We start from the raw sequence: 20,657 nt of genomic DNA on the forward strand, positions 1-20,657 counted from the left end.
GCCATCCTTTGCAGAATGTTTATGGTAAATATGTTTCTAATATGTAAAGTACAACACACAGATTTGTCTTACGTCTTTGGTTAGGCTATAGAATTAACAATGCCTGAGAGACATCAGCTAGTTTGGCACCCAGTCAGCACATACAGGAATGTTTGGATCACCTTGGGCAAGGTCCTCTGTGTGTGTGTTCATCCGGTTGCCATGGTTTCTGTTGGAGAGTTTGACACAACATCTGCAGCATATAGTGCCTCATTACTGATGAAATCACTCCAGTGGAAAGTCAGCTCATATGGGTGTCCTTAGTGTGCTGTGCTGTGCTGCTCCAGGTCCTCTTAGACTGCTTTCCTAAAGGTTAGCCGTGACAGTCGAGTACAAAAACATCTGTGTAACAACATGCTTCTGACCTAATTGAGCCAATGAAACCCCTTTTTCTCTCTGATCCGATGACGTGAAGTATTTACTGGGAGGTTGGTGAGCGTCTGTTTGACGTTAGCTCTTGTGGGAAAGGCAGTTCACACCATGTAACGCACACATAAAAAGTTCCAGGCTGTGCAGAAGAGGAGAGGATATGTGAAGAAAAAAAGAGTTTATCGGGCATTTGGGAACTGTTAGTCGAAACTTCCTCAAGGACTGGCTGTAATGTTGCAGGAATAATTTGATAGGCAGTAAAAACTGGGCAGTGTCTGTGCTCATGAATGTGCCTAACCTGACAGAAATAAATGAGTAGATTCCACTTTGTGTGTGTGTACAGATGTTGTATGAACTACACTATGAGACAATGCTGTGACAGGGGCCAGCCTGATAGTTCTCCAGGCATGCGTCCACTGGCTTTGTTATTGCATATTTGTGCTGCAGCAGCAGGCTACACCCAGCTGCAGACATTAATAACACCACCCTGCGTTAGGGACGCTCACTATATTCAAATGTCAGTTTACAAAAAAAAATCACATTTTGTGTGCCTGTGCATTGAAGCAGACAAAGATAAAGGTTATGTCACACTTTAGTTTAAGCAGATTTTCCCAAAGGTAAAATCTGTAGTTGTAGTGAAAGTCATCTGTTTTTGCCTCATCTGCTGTTCCTCTGGTTCTGAGTATGAGGGACCCACACTCATGCGAGAGAGAGAGTTGTGTTTTTTGGCAGGGAGCAGGGATGACGTCGACAGGCGTGGTAATAACAATGAGAACACTATTAAGTCCAGACTACACAGGCTCTCTGCTAACACACACACACACACACACACACAAAAACAGCAGGGTGTGTCCATAAAAAAATGAAATGTATGTATCCACAGAGTCTAAGGTGGCATATTTGTCACTTTCACTAGAAGTGAAACAAATAAAGCTGCACTCTCTGTGGTGGTGGTGGTGGTGGTGGTGGTGGGGTTTCCTGTGAGTCGGGGAGTGCGCGCAGAGAATCCGAGCACTACAGTACATAGGAAATGACTCATAGGAGTTGAACTGTTAGCGTGGGTGTGTGCGCTATTAAAACAAGGCGCAGACTCCTCCGGATGACTCACACTGATGCTCGCTTTTCCATGCTGAAAACCAGCACGGATTGTTAATCAGATGAACTTTCGGGAATTGTGTAGCCGACAGCGAGCAGCTTTCCACCCGCAGACATGATGGCTTCACACGCTCTTTGCGCGCTCTGCGGACTTATTATAGCGGCTGTGACCAGTCTCCACGGCGTGAGCGCACAGAAAAGTAAGTCTAAGAACTTTTATTTTATAAACACCTTCACGTGTTGTTGTTGTTTTTTTTTATTTAATGAAATGACTTCTTATGTGTGTTCGGTTGTTTTTTGTGTGAACATGGATGAGACTCTGGTGGTCTGGACTCCCCCCTATTATAGAGTTAGATAGTGGGTTTACTTACAAAGCCGCTTCCTTTACCAGCTGCATTTCTCACCGGTTCCGCATTCCGATCGCCTTATTTCACTCCATCCGTCCGTGCCCCTTGGAGAGAAGGGACAGGCCACATGGTGAGGGTGCACAGCCTGTGTCCATTTTGCACAAAGACACATTTTTTTAGAGTTTCACAAGAAAAAAAAAAAAAAGCAACAACAAAAAAGAGAACTGTTGAGTTTGTTTTCACAGCCCCTCTGAAGTTTGGACTTAATCCTACTGCAGAGCACCAGACTCGGAACATAAAGTCTTGAATAATGAAGTGGGTTAAAGCCATTTCCTCAGGCATTAAATGTATTTGAACGAACTTAACTCAAAACATGTTTGATGTAGATCGTATCTGCGTGAAACACATCTGGACATCAGCTGTTGATCCACCCACCCCCTTTCCAGTTCATGACAAAACAGAGCACCCCCACACCCAAAAACACCCTTTAGTCAGAGCAGACTCTTAGACATGCCAAGGTCTTCTTGTCAAGAGCTGAAAAATGGCTTTCTCACATTTTACAGCACACACACACACACACAACCTTTGGAATAATCAAACATTCAGTGAAGAAGCACAGTTGTATTATCAGTCACATCAGCAGTTTCAGGTTCTTGTCAAGGCAACAAAGAAAAGAGGTCAACCCACAGTCAAGGTTCAGTTCCTCCTTCCCGTCACTTTTTGAACCCCAGAGCTGCTGGAGTCCAGCTGGGTGACGCAGAGCTGAACTCATCAAGGACTGTGACACATTGTTACTATGACCACGGCTATAAAATGAGTCAGCGCAGCTCTGCAGGCAGGCTGGCTGTGGAGGAAGGAGAGAGAGAGAGAGAGAGAGAGAGAGTCTCTAAAGGGCCTGAAAACATGTGGCTGTAATATAACCAGAGAGTTGAGGGTCAGAATGCCTCAAACATGACTTTCTGAGCAGGTGGCTTTTGGCTGCAGCTGGTTTAATAATGACCTGAGGAGATCGCATTCAATCTGTTCTGGATGTCTGTGGGATGTGAAAGAATGTGAAAAATCAGGGAAACCTAAAATATTTCCTATGTGTGGTTCAATTGTAGCATCAATAAAAGATCAATGGACTTTAATGCTGTGTTTCATTTATCACAGGTTCCAGTGTATTATCTTTGTTGTTAGCAACCGTTAGCAAACAGGGGTCTTCAATGTTTTTCAGGCCAAGGACTCCCAAACCTGATAGACAGATGGAGCAGGGACCTTATGTTTACAAAAACATATCTAGGATACAATTATATAATCAATATGGGCTTAAAGTGCAGACTCTCAGCTGTAGTTTGTGAGTATTCACATCCAAATTGGAGCAACAGTTTAGGAATTACAGCTCTTTAATACGTGGCTGCCTCTTTTAGGGGACCAAAAGTAATTGGACAATTGGCTCAGAAGGGTTAGGGTTAAGGTTAGGGGTTAGGGTTAGGAAGGTCGCAGAGTTGTGGTTCAATGTTTGATGCAGCCCTAACCCTAGTTTAACCCTTACTTCCAAAATCACTGTGATGGTTCATCAACTCAAAATGACCTCTGGTAAAAAAAAAAATGGACAGATGGACAGAAATGTGGGTACAACACAACAAATTTCCTATGGAAGTCAAAAATTTTGACTTTTTTAATATATATATATATATATATATATATATATATATATATATATACACAGTTCAGGCTTCAGGCACATCGGCTGGATGACCCCCTCAGATATTAAAAACAAAATCATTGATGTACATCTGTCAATATTATGGAGAAACCTAAATGCCTAAAAATGGCCGAAAACCAATAAACGCAAAAAAAAAAAATAGTCCAGCTTCTCTGCATCACTGGTCTGTAAATATGCAAGACGGAGAGTTGATATTTGGTAGTTATAGTGGTCAGTATATTTATATCTTGACAAGAAATGCCACAGGTACAATTTTCATAAGTCGTCTTTTACAAGTTTTACAAAAATGTACTGTTTTCAAAGCCATATTTGACCATGTTTACAATTTGATTACATTTTCTGATTGAAAAGTTAGCCCTATGCAGCAAACTTTAAACAAGCAAATAGACCAAAAACTAAAAAAAAAACTAAAATAAAAAGGCTGTATGTTTAAAATAGTTACACTTACAGACCTGAAACTCTGGATTTCTCTATAATATTGATATATATGTACATCAGTGATTTATTTAATATCTGAGGGGGTCATCCGACATCCGTGGATGATTTCATTTGGAATGACTGATGGCCAATGACGGACGACTCAGGATGACAATCCTTAACAGTCCCTTTAACATCAGATTAATCGACACTAAATAACCAATAAATGCTCACTTGATTAATCAGGGGATCAATTTGAGGCTGATTATGCAGGAAATGTATTACTGTTGTAATATACTTTCTTTTTCCTTGTAAATGAGATCAGATTTATTTTGTGACCCACCAAAGGGCCGTAAACCTTATTTTGGATAACTCGCCTGCTATTTCTTTCTGACATCACCTGAAAGATCTGTGGAATAGAGAGCTGAGAGCTTTTACACTGCAGTACTGAATATCCTAACCACCACTGTATGTCACTGTAGCCCAGCCTCACACACGCACACACACACAATCAGATACAAAAGGCAACAGGAAGGTTTCCTGTATCTCAGCTTTCATTTCTCTGTGCCCCTTTTTGAAGTCATCAGCTGCTCCGCTCCGTGTTGTTGTTCTCAAGTAGCCACAGTTTCTCACATATTCATTTAAATACTTTGCTTTACGTCAAACTGACCTCTGATACTTTTTTGCTATATTGCTCTCAGTGATGAGTAATGTCGCTGGTTTGAACATGAAAGATGAGTCGGTTTGGGCTCAGTCCATGCAAATAGACTCTGAGGAGGAAGAACGATTGTCATCACTTTATCTCTCAGTCAGGCTTCTCTCAACTGTTTCCTCCCTACATGATCTGTTTGTCTGCTCTATTTCATCTTTGTGTTGATATATTGTTTTGTAGGATGTATGTTCTTTATTCCTGTAAAGTTAAACCTGCAGAAACACACACACACATACACATACACATACTTCACTTGTGGGTGTTAACTTTTGTTACTCACTCTTGCTTTAGTTGTTTAGCCGGAGGTAGACACTGTTTGTCTTAGGACAAACCACCAGTGTCGTCATTAGTTTGTTCTCTGGAAGTCGCACATGTGTGCACCCCAGTAGCGCAGTTCACGCGAAGCACTTAAAACACATCCTGCTCTACACGCACAGCCTGCCCGTTCATGCACCCCGGCTGACTAACTCACCGTCACACCGCCGTCTCACCCTGAGGAATTTCCCAGTTTCGTTTTATGAGAAGAAAGAGTTACTGTTCATTTCTCCTGTAGGTCACCTGCTCTCTTTTCAGGAAATTCCACTGTGTTCTGATTCTATACATCCAAAATACTCCTCATTTGCCTGTTCTTGTTTTGTTAAGAGTTTTATTTTGAAAATCCTTATCATGTCCATGCTTGTTTTACTTCCTGCTTTTGTGTTTATTTTCCACCACATTGTATTTTAAAGGTTGTCAATCTGTTCTCTGTGTGCAGGTCAGTGTGGCAGCTCAGAGTTTTGGAACTCAGACTTGGACGTTTGTGTGCCCTGTGCATCGTGCAAGCAGTACCCCAAGACCCCATCATGCAACACGTGTAAGAGCCACGTCTTACTTCTAGTTAGTCCCCAGAATGGAACAACAACACGGAAAGTTCGCCAGCATTATATATGCAGAAACATGACTGACATAATCTTAATCCCCTCTATTCTGCTAACAATATAATCTGTATAAAAATATGTGATATGAACCCTCATGTCTGCCCTGAGCTGCTTGCTTTGTTTTTAAACCTATAAACATGTGTAAACTCTTTCATGCTGTTTTCAAACTTAAAGGTAGGGTAGGAGATTTCATTCTGATGCACTTTTTGTTAAATTAGTGTAACTTCTCTTTACAATCCGATAGCAACCATTTAGTTCAGCAGTTTCAAATTAAAACGAAGAATATTAATCATCTGTGGAAGCTATAAAAAGCTAAAAACATCAGCCAATCCTCCGGGTGGACCCTGCACAGAGTATTGGCTGGTTGTCACTCTCTTCCTGCTCTGCGCGCACCAGAGAGGTACGTGCATGATGGCCGAAGTCACAGACTGGTTGGGAGGCGTGGCTTCGGGGTGAGCTCCGAGAGAAAGGGGGCGTGTGTTTACTTTCGAAATCTGGCTGACTCTCACTGAGTTTTCAAAATCTCCTACCCTACCTTTAATATAAGTTGGATAAACAACTTTATGAGACCATCTATGGAACATATGTTATCACACGTTTTTGAAAAAATGTCCCTTTAAATGATTTTTTTCTCGTATTTTGTGACAGGTAAATCTGTGAACGAGACGTCCGACGTGTGGAAGCTGGCAGCCATCACAAGCTTCTCAGTGCTGGCTGTCGTGCTGGTGGGTGCTGCGTTGATTATCGGGGTCATGGTGCATCGACGCAAATCTCACAAACGGCCTCTACGTGGTAAGATGACAGGAACCCGATTTGTGTGCTGCATTCAAGGTTATACCACAGATACCTTATTAATGGCTTCTCTAAAAATTCTTAGCATCTCTGTAAACCTGAGTATTTGTACATTTTATTTAACAACATAAATAAAACACAGTAAATCAAGCCACCTCAGTCAGCAGTAAACTGTGGGAGGGCTGAGGCATTCACAGGTGTAAACAAACTTAAATTATTGATGACTGAATTTAATGTAGCTGCATGCTGCTGAGGTCTTGTTGTCATGCTCTTGAAAATATTTACTATGATTATTATTATTATTATTATTTGCAGAACCCATTGAAGAAACTGCAGGGCCACTTTATCAAGCTTAAACAGTTCAGTAAGTATCATTCTCACTTTGTTCTAACAAAACATGTGACTGAAAATATGTTCATATATTTGACATAAAGAGATCTAAATCACTGTCGTGGCCTCCACAGCCTCGTCTTCCTCTGGATGTGACAGAACCACGGAGCGACTGGTTAGCAGCCGGGCGGGGAGGAAACTCTTAACTGCAGGGTACACCTCGGCCTGAAATCGGACCATTTATTAAGTTATTAGACTGTTCGGTGAAGAGATGCTCTGATGCTCGCCCACCAGTGACCACAGGACATCCTGTAGGATTAGTAACAGCATTATACTATCACCTTTAGAACTGATGTGCCTTGTTTTTTTTTTTTTTTTAAATATTACACTTAATTAATTAAGATCTGGACGAGCTCTGCAGATGTGTGACTGGGATAAGACTTACAGTCTGTGCTCCTGCATTGTGTTGTGCTGTTTAGCAGCAGGGCTCCAGTGAATGTAACACAGCCATGGCTGCCAGCTGGGCTGCAGTTTGGTCCCCTGTGTGGTTAGACGGGGTCTCTGTTTGTCAGTTACCACAACAGCTTCTCTCAGATAAATCACATGTGAGTGAGACACATTGTTCAGCACATTAAGGCCATTTGAATGTAGCTACTTTTAATGAAATGTACCTATGCCTTTGTCCCTGCCAGTACCTCCCGTGTACCTGTTCTAATAGTAGCCTGATCCAGTGATGAAAGCTGTTGATTAAGGGAGCAAACTGTACTCATGCACTGTTACTGGGTCTCCAGAGACCAATGCAGACGTTTCATTGCAGGTCATAACAATATTATTTAGTCTGTTACTATTGTTACTTAGGATTTAGCAGAATTTTAGATGGAGTTTTGTCTTTTACACCCCCTGAATTCACATCACTGTCCCAGCACTCGGGGAGGACAGGATGCCTGAAACACTAGACATGCAATCCCAAACTGCTAACATGTGGGAATGCTGCGAGGAATGTACTGTAGTGAGGGGAAATTACCTACAGTGTTTAAGGTGGAGCTTCACAACACAGTGCAAACCCTGACCTGAAAAATATCTGCAGATCTGCAACACACACACACACGAAAGATGTTTGTAATTGTGTTGTCAGTGAAAACAGCAAGAAACACAGTGGACAGTAGAGCCAGACTGATAGTGGAGCTTCATAAGCCAATTACAGAGGAAAAAAATTCTCACATATGTACAGACACACATGACTAGCTGAAGGTGGCCAGCTACCTCACTAACCTAGCATACAAATACAGCAGCTGTATTGTAAAAGGAAAAACAAGAGGTCAGCGCTCTCCTTCTTCAGTGATGCATCCTCATGTGTGAGAGCATCATCATGCTACACACACTGTTTACACAGACAGACGTTTCATATCGGTGCATATCATCAAATATACTAACACGTCTGTAATGTTGGCTGTCAGTCGGACTCTATTGGACACTTTTTTATAGATATATATATGTATTTTTTTGTTTTGTTATCCGACCATCACACACAGTGCCTGAGGATTGTTTTGATGTCACTGACAATGTTTCAGGTCATGCTTCAGATCTGTCTGCTTATGAGTAAACCGATTTCAAAGTTAGGGAATCATTTAACACATGGATACTTTTTTTTTTTTTTTATATGTTTATATTATTTATTTTTAAGTATCTTGCAGTGTTGTAATGCATCAACTGAGGGACAAGCACATGTTTTTTTTTTTTTTTTTTTTTTAAAAAGGGACTCCAGTGAAGATTTCTTTGTTAAAACTTCCACCAGGCCAGCCGTTGATGTTACTGAGCAATAACTAACTTTCTGCCTCCCCCCCCCCCCCTCCTATTGGCTTGTAGTTACTGTTGTAAATACTGTACATGCACTGGCTTCTTTTACTTTATGCAATCTCATTAGTAACTGCTTTGTGTACCAAATGTATTTTCACAATAAAACTGACAACGTTCTTAAATAATTCAAGTGTTTTTGCATCTCAAAAACAAATGAGAAAACACACCGTATTTTCCAAGTCTTTTAATGATTTTAAACTATTTTTAAATAATTCTTGTATTCTAGACTAAGATCTAACAAAGAGGTAAAAATCTACGCTTCAGAGTGACAAAATAGTTATATAAATATGAATTAAATACTAAGCAGATAGTTTTGAGCACTGAAAATCCAATAAATCAGAATGTGTGGTATGTTTTTTTTTAATTACACAACAGCTAATCTAGCAGTTTTCTCCTTGCTGCCAAAATGTACAGAGATTCGACCGACTGTCCAGCCCTAATATTTACAGAGCTCTGAGATCAAACACGTGCTGTAATAAAAGGTGAGCAATGACACACAGGAATGACAACCTTAAGTGCCACAACAGATGGGAACATTGTACAAAAATAAGTCACTCAAATGTGCATGTGTTTTAAACTTTACAGGCTACCATGGCATACGAAAATATGTTACAGTGAGGTCATTAAATTGTTACAGTTAATCCAGATTTTTACATAAAACAACAAAAAGTGGCGCACTGCAAGGTTGGATGCCATTATAAATGTCAGTATACTGAAGGTGATGCCAGTGTAATCAATACAAAACAAATGAGATGCGCTCCATGCACTGAAAGCAATATTGCTTAAAATATTACAACCCGCAAAACTAGCCGAGGTGAATTTCCCAGCAGCTGATTCAATTATTCTAGACCCCTCCCCCCCACCATCATCCTCCTTAGGCTACAAATGTCTTCTACACATGTGCAAATATAAATCTGAAAACAACAAACTGCAGAGAGAACCACCATGTTGCAGAAACTGCTTCCGTAACCTACCGAGAAAAAACAACAACCCTAAATGCTTTATATTGTCTATATCACTACAGTGTCTTCTCTATAGTTAAGTTGCATGAGGCGTTTAGTAGCAGTTGTTAGGTAGGCAGAGCTTTCGAGGTATTTCTTACTTCTGACCAGTGCCAAACATATCTGTATGTGAAATGTGATGCATAAGGCGTGAAAAAAAAAATTCTTTAAAAAGGCAGTGTGACTTCTAATTTGTGAAAAGAAAGCACTGAAGCATCAACAGGCACATGAGATAAGCTGGAAAAACAATAAATAACAACAAAAAAATGGGTAATTGCACATTTTTTTTTATGGAACACTTAGTGGTTCATTAACAGGTACTGTGAAGATGTAACCGGTTGGTTTATGTAAATAAAGCTTCGTTAAATCTATCCTAATACTTGTGCTTACTAGGAAAGGAGGCATTCTGACCACCCATATGTTTTTTAATTTATATAAAGAGACATGGAAAAAAAATAACCGCTTTCATTTATATGATTTGGGACTAAGATAATGCACAGGGACAAAGATTAAAATGACAATATTAAATCAACATTGCTGTTTACAGTATAAGAGGTTCAGTGAAATGAGGTTTGTTCACATTAAATTGCTACAATCCCACTTACATTTTAGGCACTGGCACTTCAGCGTAACTGGTGCATCTCGAAGGTTTCGACATGCACAGCAAGTGGAGCTGCAACTAAATGTTGGGAGTGACCCTTACACGAGCTAAACTAGTCTCAAAATGGCACAAGTGGAAAAAAAAAAGAAGTGTTCTGATTATCTACAAAGTTTTACACGTCAGGTATTTTCCTTTTGAAGGTTTCCCCTGAGTGTTGCCTATAGTACACCATCCTTGGCTCATTCATTCCTGCCTGTTCTTAACTGAGAACCTAAATGAGTTACTGATGAGAAGTTCCTTAAAGGCTACATGAGTTTTAGAAGACAGCCTTAACAACATTCATAAAAGGTTATTCTAATAAAATATGCAGGGAAATAAATTAATAAATACATCCACTTTAGCATACACTGTCACTCAATGTGAACTTGAATATTATTAGCATTACAACTATTTACTTGATAATGTGAATTCAGTAAATCACTTTGCCACTGACCTTCAGACACACCCAGAGGTATTTTGACATAAAAATAACAGGCTTGGCCTACAGCATGTGAAATCCCAAAGGAAGGGGAGCAGTCTTTTAAACACTGACGGCAAAGCAAACAAAAGGATTCAGAGTTAAATATAGTTTGTATATTTTGATTCCTAAGGATCTTACTGAGGCACTGAACACAATTATACACAGTTAGAACAGTACTGCTTTACAAAAATGTGTTAATGTACATGGACCTGGGCTGCGCTTTTCTGTTCGCTTTGGTTGGTTGGATGTCATGGAGGGATCACTCTGTGTGTTGGATCCTGTGTGTTTAGTGAAAAACATTCAGGTCTTTTTTAAAAGGTGGATCCTTCAGTGATCGCCTGTCTGTTGCAGAGGTAAGACTGGAAGTCAGTAATGAGATGTGCATCTCTTCTCTGTCATGACGGAGGATAAAATACTGTTTTACAATTATTAGATAGAGGGATTAATAACTGAAAAATCAGAGGAGCTGCCATCCTCTTCTCTTGTATGTTCTGGAGTACTGCTTTAAAGGAAAGAACCCATGTCCAGGTCCATAAATGTGTTAGCATCCATGCTAAAAGAGGAGTCATAGGTTTGGTTGTTCTGGTGCATCTTCTGATGGTGCCGCAGGTTGGACTTGCTGGAAAAGCTCTTGTCGCACAGCAGGCAGGCAAAGGGCTTCTCTTTGGTGTGTATCCTCCGGTGACATATGAGCTGCGTGGACACACGAAACGCCTTTCCGCACTCCAGGCACTGGTAGCGCTTGGGCTCTGTATGAATGCGTTTGTGGTTCTTCAGAGCCATCAGGTTGGTGAACTCTTTCTGACAGATCGAGCAGAAGAAGGAGCCTGTCTTGTGGCTGTTTTTGTGGTTGAGGAGCGAACCGGCATGGCGGTAAGTACGGCCACAGTGCTCGCAGACGTGGCTCTTCTCCTCACTGCCAGAAGCGTCATTGCTCTTCTGAGAATCACTGATACTTCCTGGAATATGGGACAAAGGTGGTGGATCTTGGTTGTGCATCCCACCTGTGCCCATGGGTTGATTTATTCCTGAGTCCCAGCAGAGGTTGTTATCGATCGGTTCATCTACATTTTGTTGATAAGGGCCCTGAGCCATGTGATGCATGTCATGGTGCTCCTGGTAGCTGGCTGCATTGGGAAAGCTCTGCTGGCAGATGCTGCAGACTATAGCCCGTTCCTTTGAGTGCACCTCCATGTGGCTCTGCAGGTGTGCCACCAGACAGAAGGTCTTGCCGCACTCGGGGCAACAGTGACGCCTCATCTGGGAGTGTATCTGGAGGGTGAGAGGATCGGGGAATGTCTGGAGACACAAAGTACAGTGGTGGAGATTTTCAGAGTGTGTCTTTTTATGGTTGAGGAGGGAACCAGCATGGCGGTAGGAGCGCCCACACAGATCACACCTACAGAAGGGATATAGTCACATTCAGCATAATATGACACTAGAACTAAGTGTACATAATGAAGTAAAATCTAGCCAGCACTCCTTAGCGGACGGCATAATAAAGATGTTATTAGTGGTTAAGCTGAAGTCAAGTTGATGAAAAGAAATTGTTAAACATAGAAAATAAAGAGGACAAAGACTAATACTATTAAGACTACTAATAAAATTAAAGCTGCACCCTCTTCACAATAAGAAGTTACTCACGTAAAGCACTTGTCCGCCCTCTCCACCTGCTGCACTCCCGATCGTGTGCTGTCCTCCTGACCTCTGCGGCAGCGGTGCCTCTTCAAGCCAGACCTGCCCTGGAAGCGCTTCCCACACACATGACAGCTGAAGTGACTCAACGCCCGATTGTGGACCCTCTGGTGGTTGTGCAGGATGCTGGCAAGGCGAAAGGCCTTTCCACAAGTGAGACACACATACTTTTTCTTCTGCGTGTGGATGCGAGTGTGATTGCGTAAAGCCATGGGGTTAGTGAAGGGCTTAGAACAGAATGTGCAGCTGAAGTGTCCCGTCTTGTGGGTGTTTTTGTGGTTCAGAAGTGAGCCTGCATGCCGGTAGCTGCGATTACATATGTTGCAGGTGAACGGCCGCTCCTCCTTCTGTAGAGATGTGTCAGAGTGGGCGTCTGTGGGGCTGTCACAGGTATGGGCTGCCAGTTGGTCAGCAGAGAAAAATGCCTGCTTACACTCCTTACACTTAAAGGCTCTTGGCTTGAACCCCCTCCTGCTTCCAGCCCCATCCTTTCTGAAGCCTGCACAGACATGAGCTAATAGCTGCTTCTTTCCTCTAAAGCCTTTTCCACAGTTTTGGCAGGCATGCTTCTTATATGCAAAGTGTGTGCGCATGTGGTTCTTCATTGCCAGCTGATTTGAGTAAGTGTTGTTGCAAACAGAACAGTAATATTCACCTGTTTTATGAGAGTTTCTGTGGTTGACCAAACTTCCCGCATGCCGATATGTACGCCCACACTGGTCACAGGCAAAAGGTCGCTGGTCGCCTGTGTCCTCCAATTTAACCGAGGCCTCTGTCTTTTTCTTCTCTGCCTTTCCTTCAGGCAGCTGTTTGCAGCGCTGAGAAAAGGTGAAAGCCTGAGTGGCATTTGAAGTTAGCGGCTGCATTCCGTTGTCCAGCCTGGATCCATTCATCTGCATGAGGGCCTGGATCTGGTTGTTGAGCTCCAGGATTTTTGCTTGGTTCTCTTTGTGCCTTCTCAGGTGGCTTAACAGCTGCTTTTGAATTTTGAAGGCTTTCCCACACTCATGGCAAGTATGTCTGGGGAAAGAGACAGAACATGTAGTTAAAGCTGTGCTTGCTAAACAGGGAACAGCCTACACAGAGGGAAAAAGGAATGACAACAAAACACATCTGTGACATGTAAGGCAACAATTTGCATATCACTATTGCTCATTCATGCTGGAACTGACCTTTTAATATCAAAGTGGGACCTCTGATGGTTTTTAAGGGCCAACAGGTTGTAGAATCGTTTCTGGCATACGAGACATCTGAATACCCCTGTTTTGTGGGACTTTTTGTGGTTAAGGAGAGAGCCTGCGTGTCTGTATGAGCGCCCACACTGTTCGCACTTGTATTGACGATCCTGTGCATCAAAACCTTCTCTGACGAGGCTTGTATCTTCCTGTTGGGCAACATCATTTACTTGCGTTTCCTCTTTACTGTGCATCAACTCGTCTTTATTCACAGCTGTGCAGCCATGGTTCTGGAGGTGATGGTAGCCTGAACAGAAGATGCCACAGCTGCCGCAGATGATATTCTGTGCTTCTTCTCTGCTTTCTGAAACATTGTTATTCACATGCAAATTGTTAACCGTTTCCTCCTGGTCCTCATTGTGTATAAGTTGATGAGCAATCAAGTCCTGCTGGTTGGCAAAACTTTCTCCACATGTACTACAGATCATCATCTCTCCTAGCTCTTCGTCTTTCACTTCTTCATGGGACGACATGGAAGAAGGCCCTGAGCTCGGGGTGCCATGGGACTGTGTGTGCCCTCGGAGGTGGCTCCTGAGAGCCCTCATGCTGGTGTAGCTGTTGCCACATATAGAGCACTGATAAAGGTCTCCATCGTCATCTTCCTCGTCTGCGTTATCATCTCCATCATCATCTCCTTCTCCATCATTCAGCTGATCACTGCTCACACTTTCGTGAAAATTCTCTTCAAAGTAACTTTGGTCGTGGCTACCATTCAGATCATCAAACTCGGCATTACTTTCTGCACAGTGACCATTGCTGGCCTGGAAGTTTAAACTGTCATCGTAGTCTCCACTAGTATTGTCATGCTGCTGCTGTAGCAGTGGGCAACTGTGAGACTTGATCCCTGCAATATCTGCAAATGTCTCACCACAGTCTGCACACATGTGCCTCTGCATCAGGTGTTCATTGTGAGGTAGATGCACAGTCATATCCTGGGAAAAGTCCTGATTAAACTGTTCACTGTACATGGCACCGTTACTGTGGTCAGATCCATTCTCCTGATCCATACCAAGCATAGGATGAGCGCTGTCTTCCTCATCGTGAGCAGAGGAGAAGCATCCCTGCTGGTTTTCCAGAGTCAGAGGCTCTGAGGACAGCCAGTCTTCTTCAGCGCTGAAGTTAAAAGATGACGACTGACCTTTGTGGAGACGAAGATGACTTTTGAGGGCAGCCAGGTGAGGATAATTTTTCCTACAGATGGAGCACTGGTATATCCCGACCTGATGTGATCTTTTGTGGTTGATGAGGCTCCCAGAATGACGGTAGCTTTTACCGCAGAGTTGACACTTGAAGGGACGTTCATCAGAATCTATAGCAGAAGGCTCCTCAGTTTCAGTGCCAGTATTTTGTATAGGATTTAGGGCAGAATTGAGAGCATCTGTATCAACGATTGGGGGTTCTCCCTGAGCTGTGGTATTGGAAGAAGGGGTTTGATTGTTGGAGCAGTCTGAGTACACATGGCCATTTCTTCTGATCTTCTCCTGTGGCTCATCAAATCCTCCATGACTATCTATTGATGATACTGAGGGAACATTGTTTACAGGTGATACATAAAAACTAGACTCTGGTGAAGCAATACTGTTGTCATATGATACATTATGGTTCTCTGACAATGTATCTTGAGGCCCAAATGACAGCGATGAAGAGTTGTGCATTTGGATGTGTTCCTGGAACTCCTCATTGTTGGGGAAAAGTACCTGACACAGATGACAAAAATTTGATGGAGCATCTTGGCTCTGAGGTGAAAACTGGTCCGTGGGCACGTCTGTGTATGACCCACTGCGTGGGGTGAGGTCTGATTCCCCTCTTGCTTTGTGTGTTCTCTGGTGGCTGTAGAGGGCAGCCATGTTATTAAATAGTTTGAAACACACAGTGCACTCAAACATCCCCACTTGGTGAGTCTTTTTATGATTGGTCAAGCTTCGAAGGTGTATGTATGATTTGTCACATAAATCACACCTGAATGGTCGATTTACTGCATCATCCGAGGTTTCTGATTGTGCATTAAACATAACCTCTTCCTTGTCATCCGTTGGGCTATTTTCTGCAGAATTGACTGCACTGGCTGGGTGCTCACTCAGATGGTGTGGGTGGTCATTTTCAATTGCACGTCTGTCTTCATGTGTGTCTACCTTCCTATATGTTTGCTCCTTTGCTCGCCTAGAAAGATGGACCTTCTCATGTGTAGCCAGCTGTGTTGCAAGACGAAAAGCTTTTCCACATTCGGCACAGGAGTACTTTTTTAGTGAAGTGTGGCTTCTGAGGTGGCTCTTCAAGGCCAAGGCGTTAGAGTTTTCTTTACCACATATATTACATTGAAAAGAACCCACTTCGTGAGTCTTTTTGTGGTTCGCCAGGCTTCCAGCGTGCCTGTAACCTCGTCCACATTCATCACATTTAAACTTGCGGTCCTCCTCTTGTTGATGATGATTATCCATGTGCTCCAGCAGACTGGGCATATTGGAGCACACCATCCCACATTGTTTACAAGGAAAACCTGTTGTCCTGCCTGGATCCTGCACTGCCATCACAAAATAATCATTGAATAAGGTGCACCGGACACAAAGTGAGTAAAAATGCAATCGAGAAATGCATTAGGTGTCTTTCTTGTCCAATTAAAATAAAATGGTCCAGGTCCAGGGCATGTCCAGGGTAGGAAAGATGTTGAGATGTGGTTCCACACGATTAGGAGCTTTGCTTGTTTATGTACAAAGCAGGCAGATTGAGCTGTTGAAGACAAAAAGAGATGAATGTCGGTTAACTGTAAGGAATGCTTTTAAGGAATAAAACAATCAGTGGTTTTGTGCAGTGAGTCATCTATCTTATATTTGAAAGAATGCAAACGATGCCACAACAATTTCCCTGAGGGACCTTCCCAAAGGGATTAATAAAGTATATTGTAACGATCTCCAGCTTACCCTGTAGAAAAAAACACTTCTGGCAGTACTAAAAGAAACCTAATGTTTTACTTAACCTGCTTTCTATCACAGCGGGCACAATTCTGGAATACTTTGTCATGATATGTACATTTAAATGCGTATTCTTACAACCCGCATTAAGGACAGGCTCACTGGGTTGAATGTAGCCGACTAAAATCAGTAAACATCTCCTGTGATATGTATGCTACATCTCTGCAGCAGCCGGCTAACTCAACTAGCTATGTCAATAAACCGGGAGTATCGACATTCTCTATACTACACTGCCACTGTGAATACTTATATAGTCATTCTATACAAACGCGGGATGTACGTGGTTGTCCTGGTTAGGTTTTTAGGAAGAGAAAACAAGTTAAAGATTTATTTTAAGAGTAAAAAGTAAGCTGACCGTAGCGAGCTACATGCTAGCAACATCATAGCTAGCTAAACAAACATTGCACCAAATAGCTAGGAAGTCGTTTGGAAAGCAGAATCACAGCGTAGTTAAATGCGTAAAATTAAATACCTGCAACAGTACTGCTTAAACGCAAGCCCCAAGCGTATATCTTCATTCATTATTTTAATAAATGTTCTTTTTATATAAAGGGCAAACCCCTTTCTACCAATTGTCTTATTTCGTCCATCCCCATTTCCACATTGCGCTTGTTGCTAGGAAACAGGAAATGTGCAGCAGAGAAATACTTCCCTCTAAAAAATAACTGAGTATACTAGAGGTTCACTTATACTCAACGAATTAAGCGCCAAAGTAATCACGGAGCACTGGAGGCAAATAAAACCTATGAACTACGGCGTTCATGTTACCACTTTGCAGCTGTTTTCCACCATTCGCGAAAAGTTATTCAAGTTAGCTGCTTTAGCTTTTTAGCTAGCTGCTGTAGCTAGCTCTACTACCGAGTTATAAGCATCGTAAACTATCACCGCTTTTACATATGACATTATGACAACAAACCTAATCGTGGGTGCCATGTTTAACAAAACGAGTTTATCACACATCGCTGTGTGTCTTACTTTGACATATTTGACGTTAAACGCTTTAAATTGTTGCACAGTTGGCTCGCCGAGAGGCTGTCGTCATCATGGTCCTAGAGCCGTCCCCCCCGTCCCGCAGCCAGTCAACAGCAATCCCCGTGTCTCACAGTAAATGCAGTCGTGTACTGAGACATTTTCGACTAATTATTAATGTCCTGATTCCGGTAAGAACGACCTTTGTTTTTCTTATGCACACAGGATGCAAAGGCAGCCAACAATAGCAAAAAATACATGCAGCATATTTACAGTCAAGATGATGATGGCACTGTCGACTGGATCGCTGCAGCCGGTCCTAAAGCCAGCCATTTTGAGTTCGTTAAAAATGATTAGCAAGCAAGCTAGCGAAAAGGTATACGTACATGTCGTGTCCAGTCGTTCGACAGACGATCACGCTGATTTAGTAATCTATTAGCGTAGTTTCCGCTGAGGGCACATGTCAGTCATTCAGGCATCGTGATCTCTGACATTGCATCGCTAACTTCCCCTGGCATCAAAGCGGTTAGCTTATTGTCCCTGAGGTCCTAATGCCAGCCATTTTGTGATTAAATGCACACCCACATATTTCTGTTATGTGACTGGTCTAAAGTGATTTGTTTTGGGGGGGCATCATCAGCTAATGTCACTGCTTTCCACAGTAATGACTGTCATAGGACTCATGTATGTGGCACAGCTGTATCTCATGTTATTTTGATTTCTGCATTTACATAGTTATTACAGATGTGTTCTTTAATATTCTATCTTTTCAGGCATAAAGATGGCCTCTCCTCAGCCTGGCAGCCCACCTCTTGCAGAGCAATACACCCCTCCTGAGCAGGATGAAGAGAACCAACAAGAAGAAGAGGTAGTGAGTGATCAGCCTGCGAAAAAGCGCGGCAGAGGCAGGCCTCCAAAAGCCAAACCCCTCTTTAACTGCTCTGAATGCACAAAGGCTTTCAAGAGTCTCTCAGCTCTGCGGAGCCACAAGCTCTCGACACATGTAAAGGAGCATCAGCAGCAACACACATGTTCTGAGTGTGCTAAAACATTCTCCAGCAAGGCTCAACTCTCAAAGCATGAGCGCACCCACTCTGCTCAGCGCCCCTTTCAGTGTCCCAACTGTCACAAGGCTTACAAGACACCCACCGAGCTACGCAACCACAGCCGCTCACACACCGGGGAGAAACCTTTTGTATGCACAGAGTGTGGGAAGGCCTTCATGCAAGCTATTTGCTTGAGGATCCATATGACACAGCACAGTGGAGAGCGTCCTTACTCCTGCCGTCAGTGCTCTAAGAGCTACCCCACCCTGTCCAAACTGAAGGTGCATATGCGCTCTCACACTGGAGAAAAGCCATACTTCTGTGCTGAGTGTGGTAAGAGTTTTGCTGATCCTTCAGTGTTCCGTAAACACAGACGAAATCACCAGGGCCATCGGCCATATGTCTGCGATGAGTGTGGAAAAACTTACACAGAGTTAAAAGACCTGAAGAACCATGAGCGCTCCCACACTGGCGAAAAGCCGTTCCTGTGCTCAGACTGTGGCAAAGCCTTCTCCCGCTCTTCCTCCCTGGCTTGCCATCAACGCATCCACTCACAGAATAAACCTTATCAATGTGAGCAGTGCGGTAAAGGCTTCACTCAGCTGTCCTCTTACCAGTCTCATCTCCGCACTCACTCTGGTGAGAAGCCGTTCCTTTGTCCACAGTGTGGCAAAATGTTTTCAGACCCTTCCAGTTTCCGGCGCCACCAGCGAGCCCACCTGGGTTTCAAGCCTTATCCCTGCGATAAGTGTTCCAAGAGGTTCCGGCAACCGGCCGATCTGGCTGTGCACGAACGTGTCCACTCTGGAGAGCGACCTTACAAATGCCAGAGCTGTGACAAAGCCTTTGTAGCATCCTGGGATTTGCGGCGCCACATGCTTGTCCACACAGGACTCAGGCCCTTCTCATGTACGGAGTGTGATAAGTCATTTGCTGAGCGCTCCAGCCTCAACAAGCACCGGCGTGTGCACTCTGGAGAGAGGCCTTTCAAATGTGAGGAGTGTTTAAAGTCATTTGTGGTGTCCTCAAGCCTGCGAAAACATGAAAGAACTCACTTGGCTGAGCAGGCTGAGCAGCAGCAGCAGCAACAACAGCAGCAGCAGCAGCAGCAAGAGACAGAGACAGAGGCTGGGTCAGCCTCAGGCTTTACCTCGAACACCACACTCCCTCAGTTCTCCTGTACTCACTGTGATGCTACGTTTGGTACCTGGGATGAAGTTCAGGCCCATGAAAATCTTCACTCCATTGACTCTACTACTTCTTCTGTTACAAAAATTGTATCACTGGCTTCACACATCTGCAAAACCTGCCATGCAGAGTTTGCACAGCTGCCCGACCTGCAGGAGCATGAAAAGCAACATCCTAAGCCCAGACCATACGTCTGCAACAGCTGCGGCAAAGGCTTCCTTAACAAATCTGGACTGCGTAAACACCAGAAGATCCACTCCACCAGCAAACCACACAGCTGCCCCCACTGTGGAAAAGCTTTTCTGTTTGCCGCCTACCTTCGCAAGCACTTACGGACTCATGCAGATGTTGCCCCTGCTGCCCCAGTGCTCAGTGACATGAACATTATTCACACAGACCCACTCCCCTCGCCTCCACCCCCCAGTGAGGTTTCTCCCTCCACTGTTGAGCCCAGCGCCATAGCTCTGACAGTTCCAGTGACTGTACCTGTGACTGCCTTCCAGACTCTTCCAGAGTACTTAGTCAAAGAAGAGGGACTATGAGTATATTTACAGTTTCAAATTTTCACATAAACTGTATGTAGCCAATGGCCTTAAATCTTTTTTAGATAATGGGTCTGAAAGTGTTATTTTTCAAAATAAGTGTCCTGGTAAATTGTTAGCCGTCGGTGTTGTATTTCCATAAAAACAGTACATATGATGTGTATGTTTTAAACAAGATGCTGTACCAAAAGTACTTAATGAATAGTTTTATCTGGTGTTACAATCATACAGTATTAAGTGATTACTGTAGAATCATCAATAAAATTAACTCAAGGTAAATGTGTTTATTATATGTTTTGAACTACAGC

The 20,657-nt window shown here is 43.1% G+C and overlaps 2 protein-coding genes and 2 long non-coding RNA genes across 8 annotated transcripts; 2 read left to right on the forward strand and 2 right to left on the reverse strand.

Annotated features, from left to right (window-relative positions):
- Nucleotides 1-197: 197 nt before the first annotated feature.
- LOC114437316 (uncharacterized) lies at nucleotides 198-2,639 on the reverse strand. Its single transcript, XR_003670902.1, has 3 exons — nucleotides 2,568-2,639; nucleotides 1,871-1,995; nucleotides 198-345 (listed from the first exon to the last, which is right to left on the reverse strand). It is a non-coding gene; the product is annotated as an uncharacterized LOC114437316 (long non-coding RNA).
- LOC114437315 (uncharacterized) lies at nucleotides 1,470-8,708 on the forward strand. The gene is made up of 5 exons (XR_003670901.1): nucleotides 1,470-1,703; nucleotides 5,442-5,540; nucleotides 6,253-6,396; nucleotides 6,712-6,760; nucleotides 6,861-8,708. It is a non-coding gene; the product is annotated as an uncharacterized LOC114437315 (long non-coding RNA).
- A 44-nt stretch (nucleotides 8,709-8,752) lies between these two features.
- On the reverse strand, nucleotides 8,753-18,086 carry znf646 (zinc finger protein 646). 4 transcript variants are annotated; one of them, XM_028407937.1, is made up of 4 exons: nucleotides 17,960-18,086; nucleotides 13,573-16,362; nucleotides 12,350-13,420; nucleotides 8,753-12,104 (listed from the first exon to the last, which is right to left on the reverse strand). In XM_028407937.1, the coding sequence occupies exons 2-4, from the start codon at nucleotides 16,161-16,163 to the stop codon at nucleotides 11,210-11,212; spliced, it is 4,557 nt and encodes a 1,518-aa protein (XP_028263738.1). In that variant the 5' UTR covers nucleotides 16,164-16,362; nucleotides 17,960-18,086; the 3' UTR covers nucleotides 8,753-11,209. The 4 variants fall into 4 exon arrangements, with proteins under 4 accessions (XP_028263738.1, XP_028263739.1, XP_028263736.1 ...); XM_028407938.1 differs by lacking the exon at nucleotides 17,960-18,086 and adding an exon at nucleotides 17,847-17,929; XM_028407935.1 differs by lacking the exon at nucleotides 17,960-18,086 and adding an exon at nucleotides 17,580-17,659.
- znf668 (zinc finger protein 668) lies at nucleotides 17,617-20,617 on the forward strand. 2 transcript variants are annotated; one of them, XM_028407941.1, is made up of 2 exons: nucleotides 17,617-17,764; nucleotides 18,347-20,617. In XM_028407941.1, exon 2 carries the CDS (start codon nucleotides 18,355-18,357, stop codon nucleotides 20,347-20,349), a length of 1,995 nt encoding a protein of 664 aa, XP_028263742.1. In that variant the 5' UTR covers nucleotides 17,617-17,764; nucleotides 18,347-18,354; the 3' UTR covers nucleotides 20,350-20,617. The 2 variants fall into 2 exon arrangements, with proteins under 2 accessions (XP_028263742.1, XP_028263743.1); XM_028407942.1 differs by lacking the exon at nucleotides 17,617-17,764 and adding an exon at nucleotides 18,106-18,257.
- The last annotated feature ends 40 nt before the right edge of the window (nucleotides 20,618-20,657 follow it).

This window comes from Parambassis ranga, chromosome 6 (genome assembly GCF_900634625.1).
Source record: "Parambassis ranga chromosome 6, fParRan2.1, whole genome shotgun sequence".
Classification (NCBI taxonomy): Eukaryota; Metazoa; Chordata; class Actinopteri; family Ambassidae; genus Parambassis; species Parambassis ranga.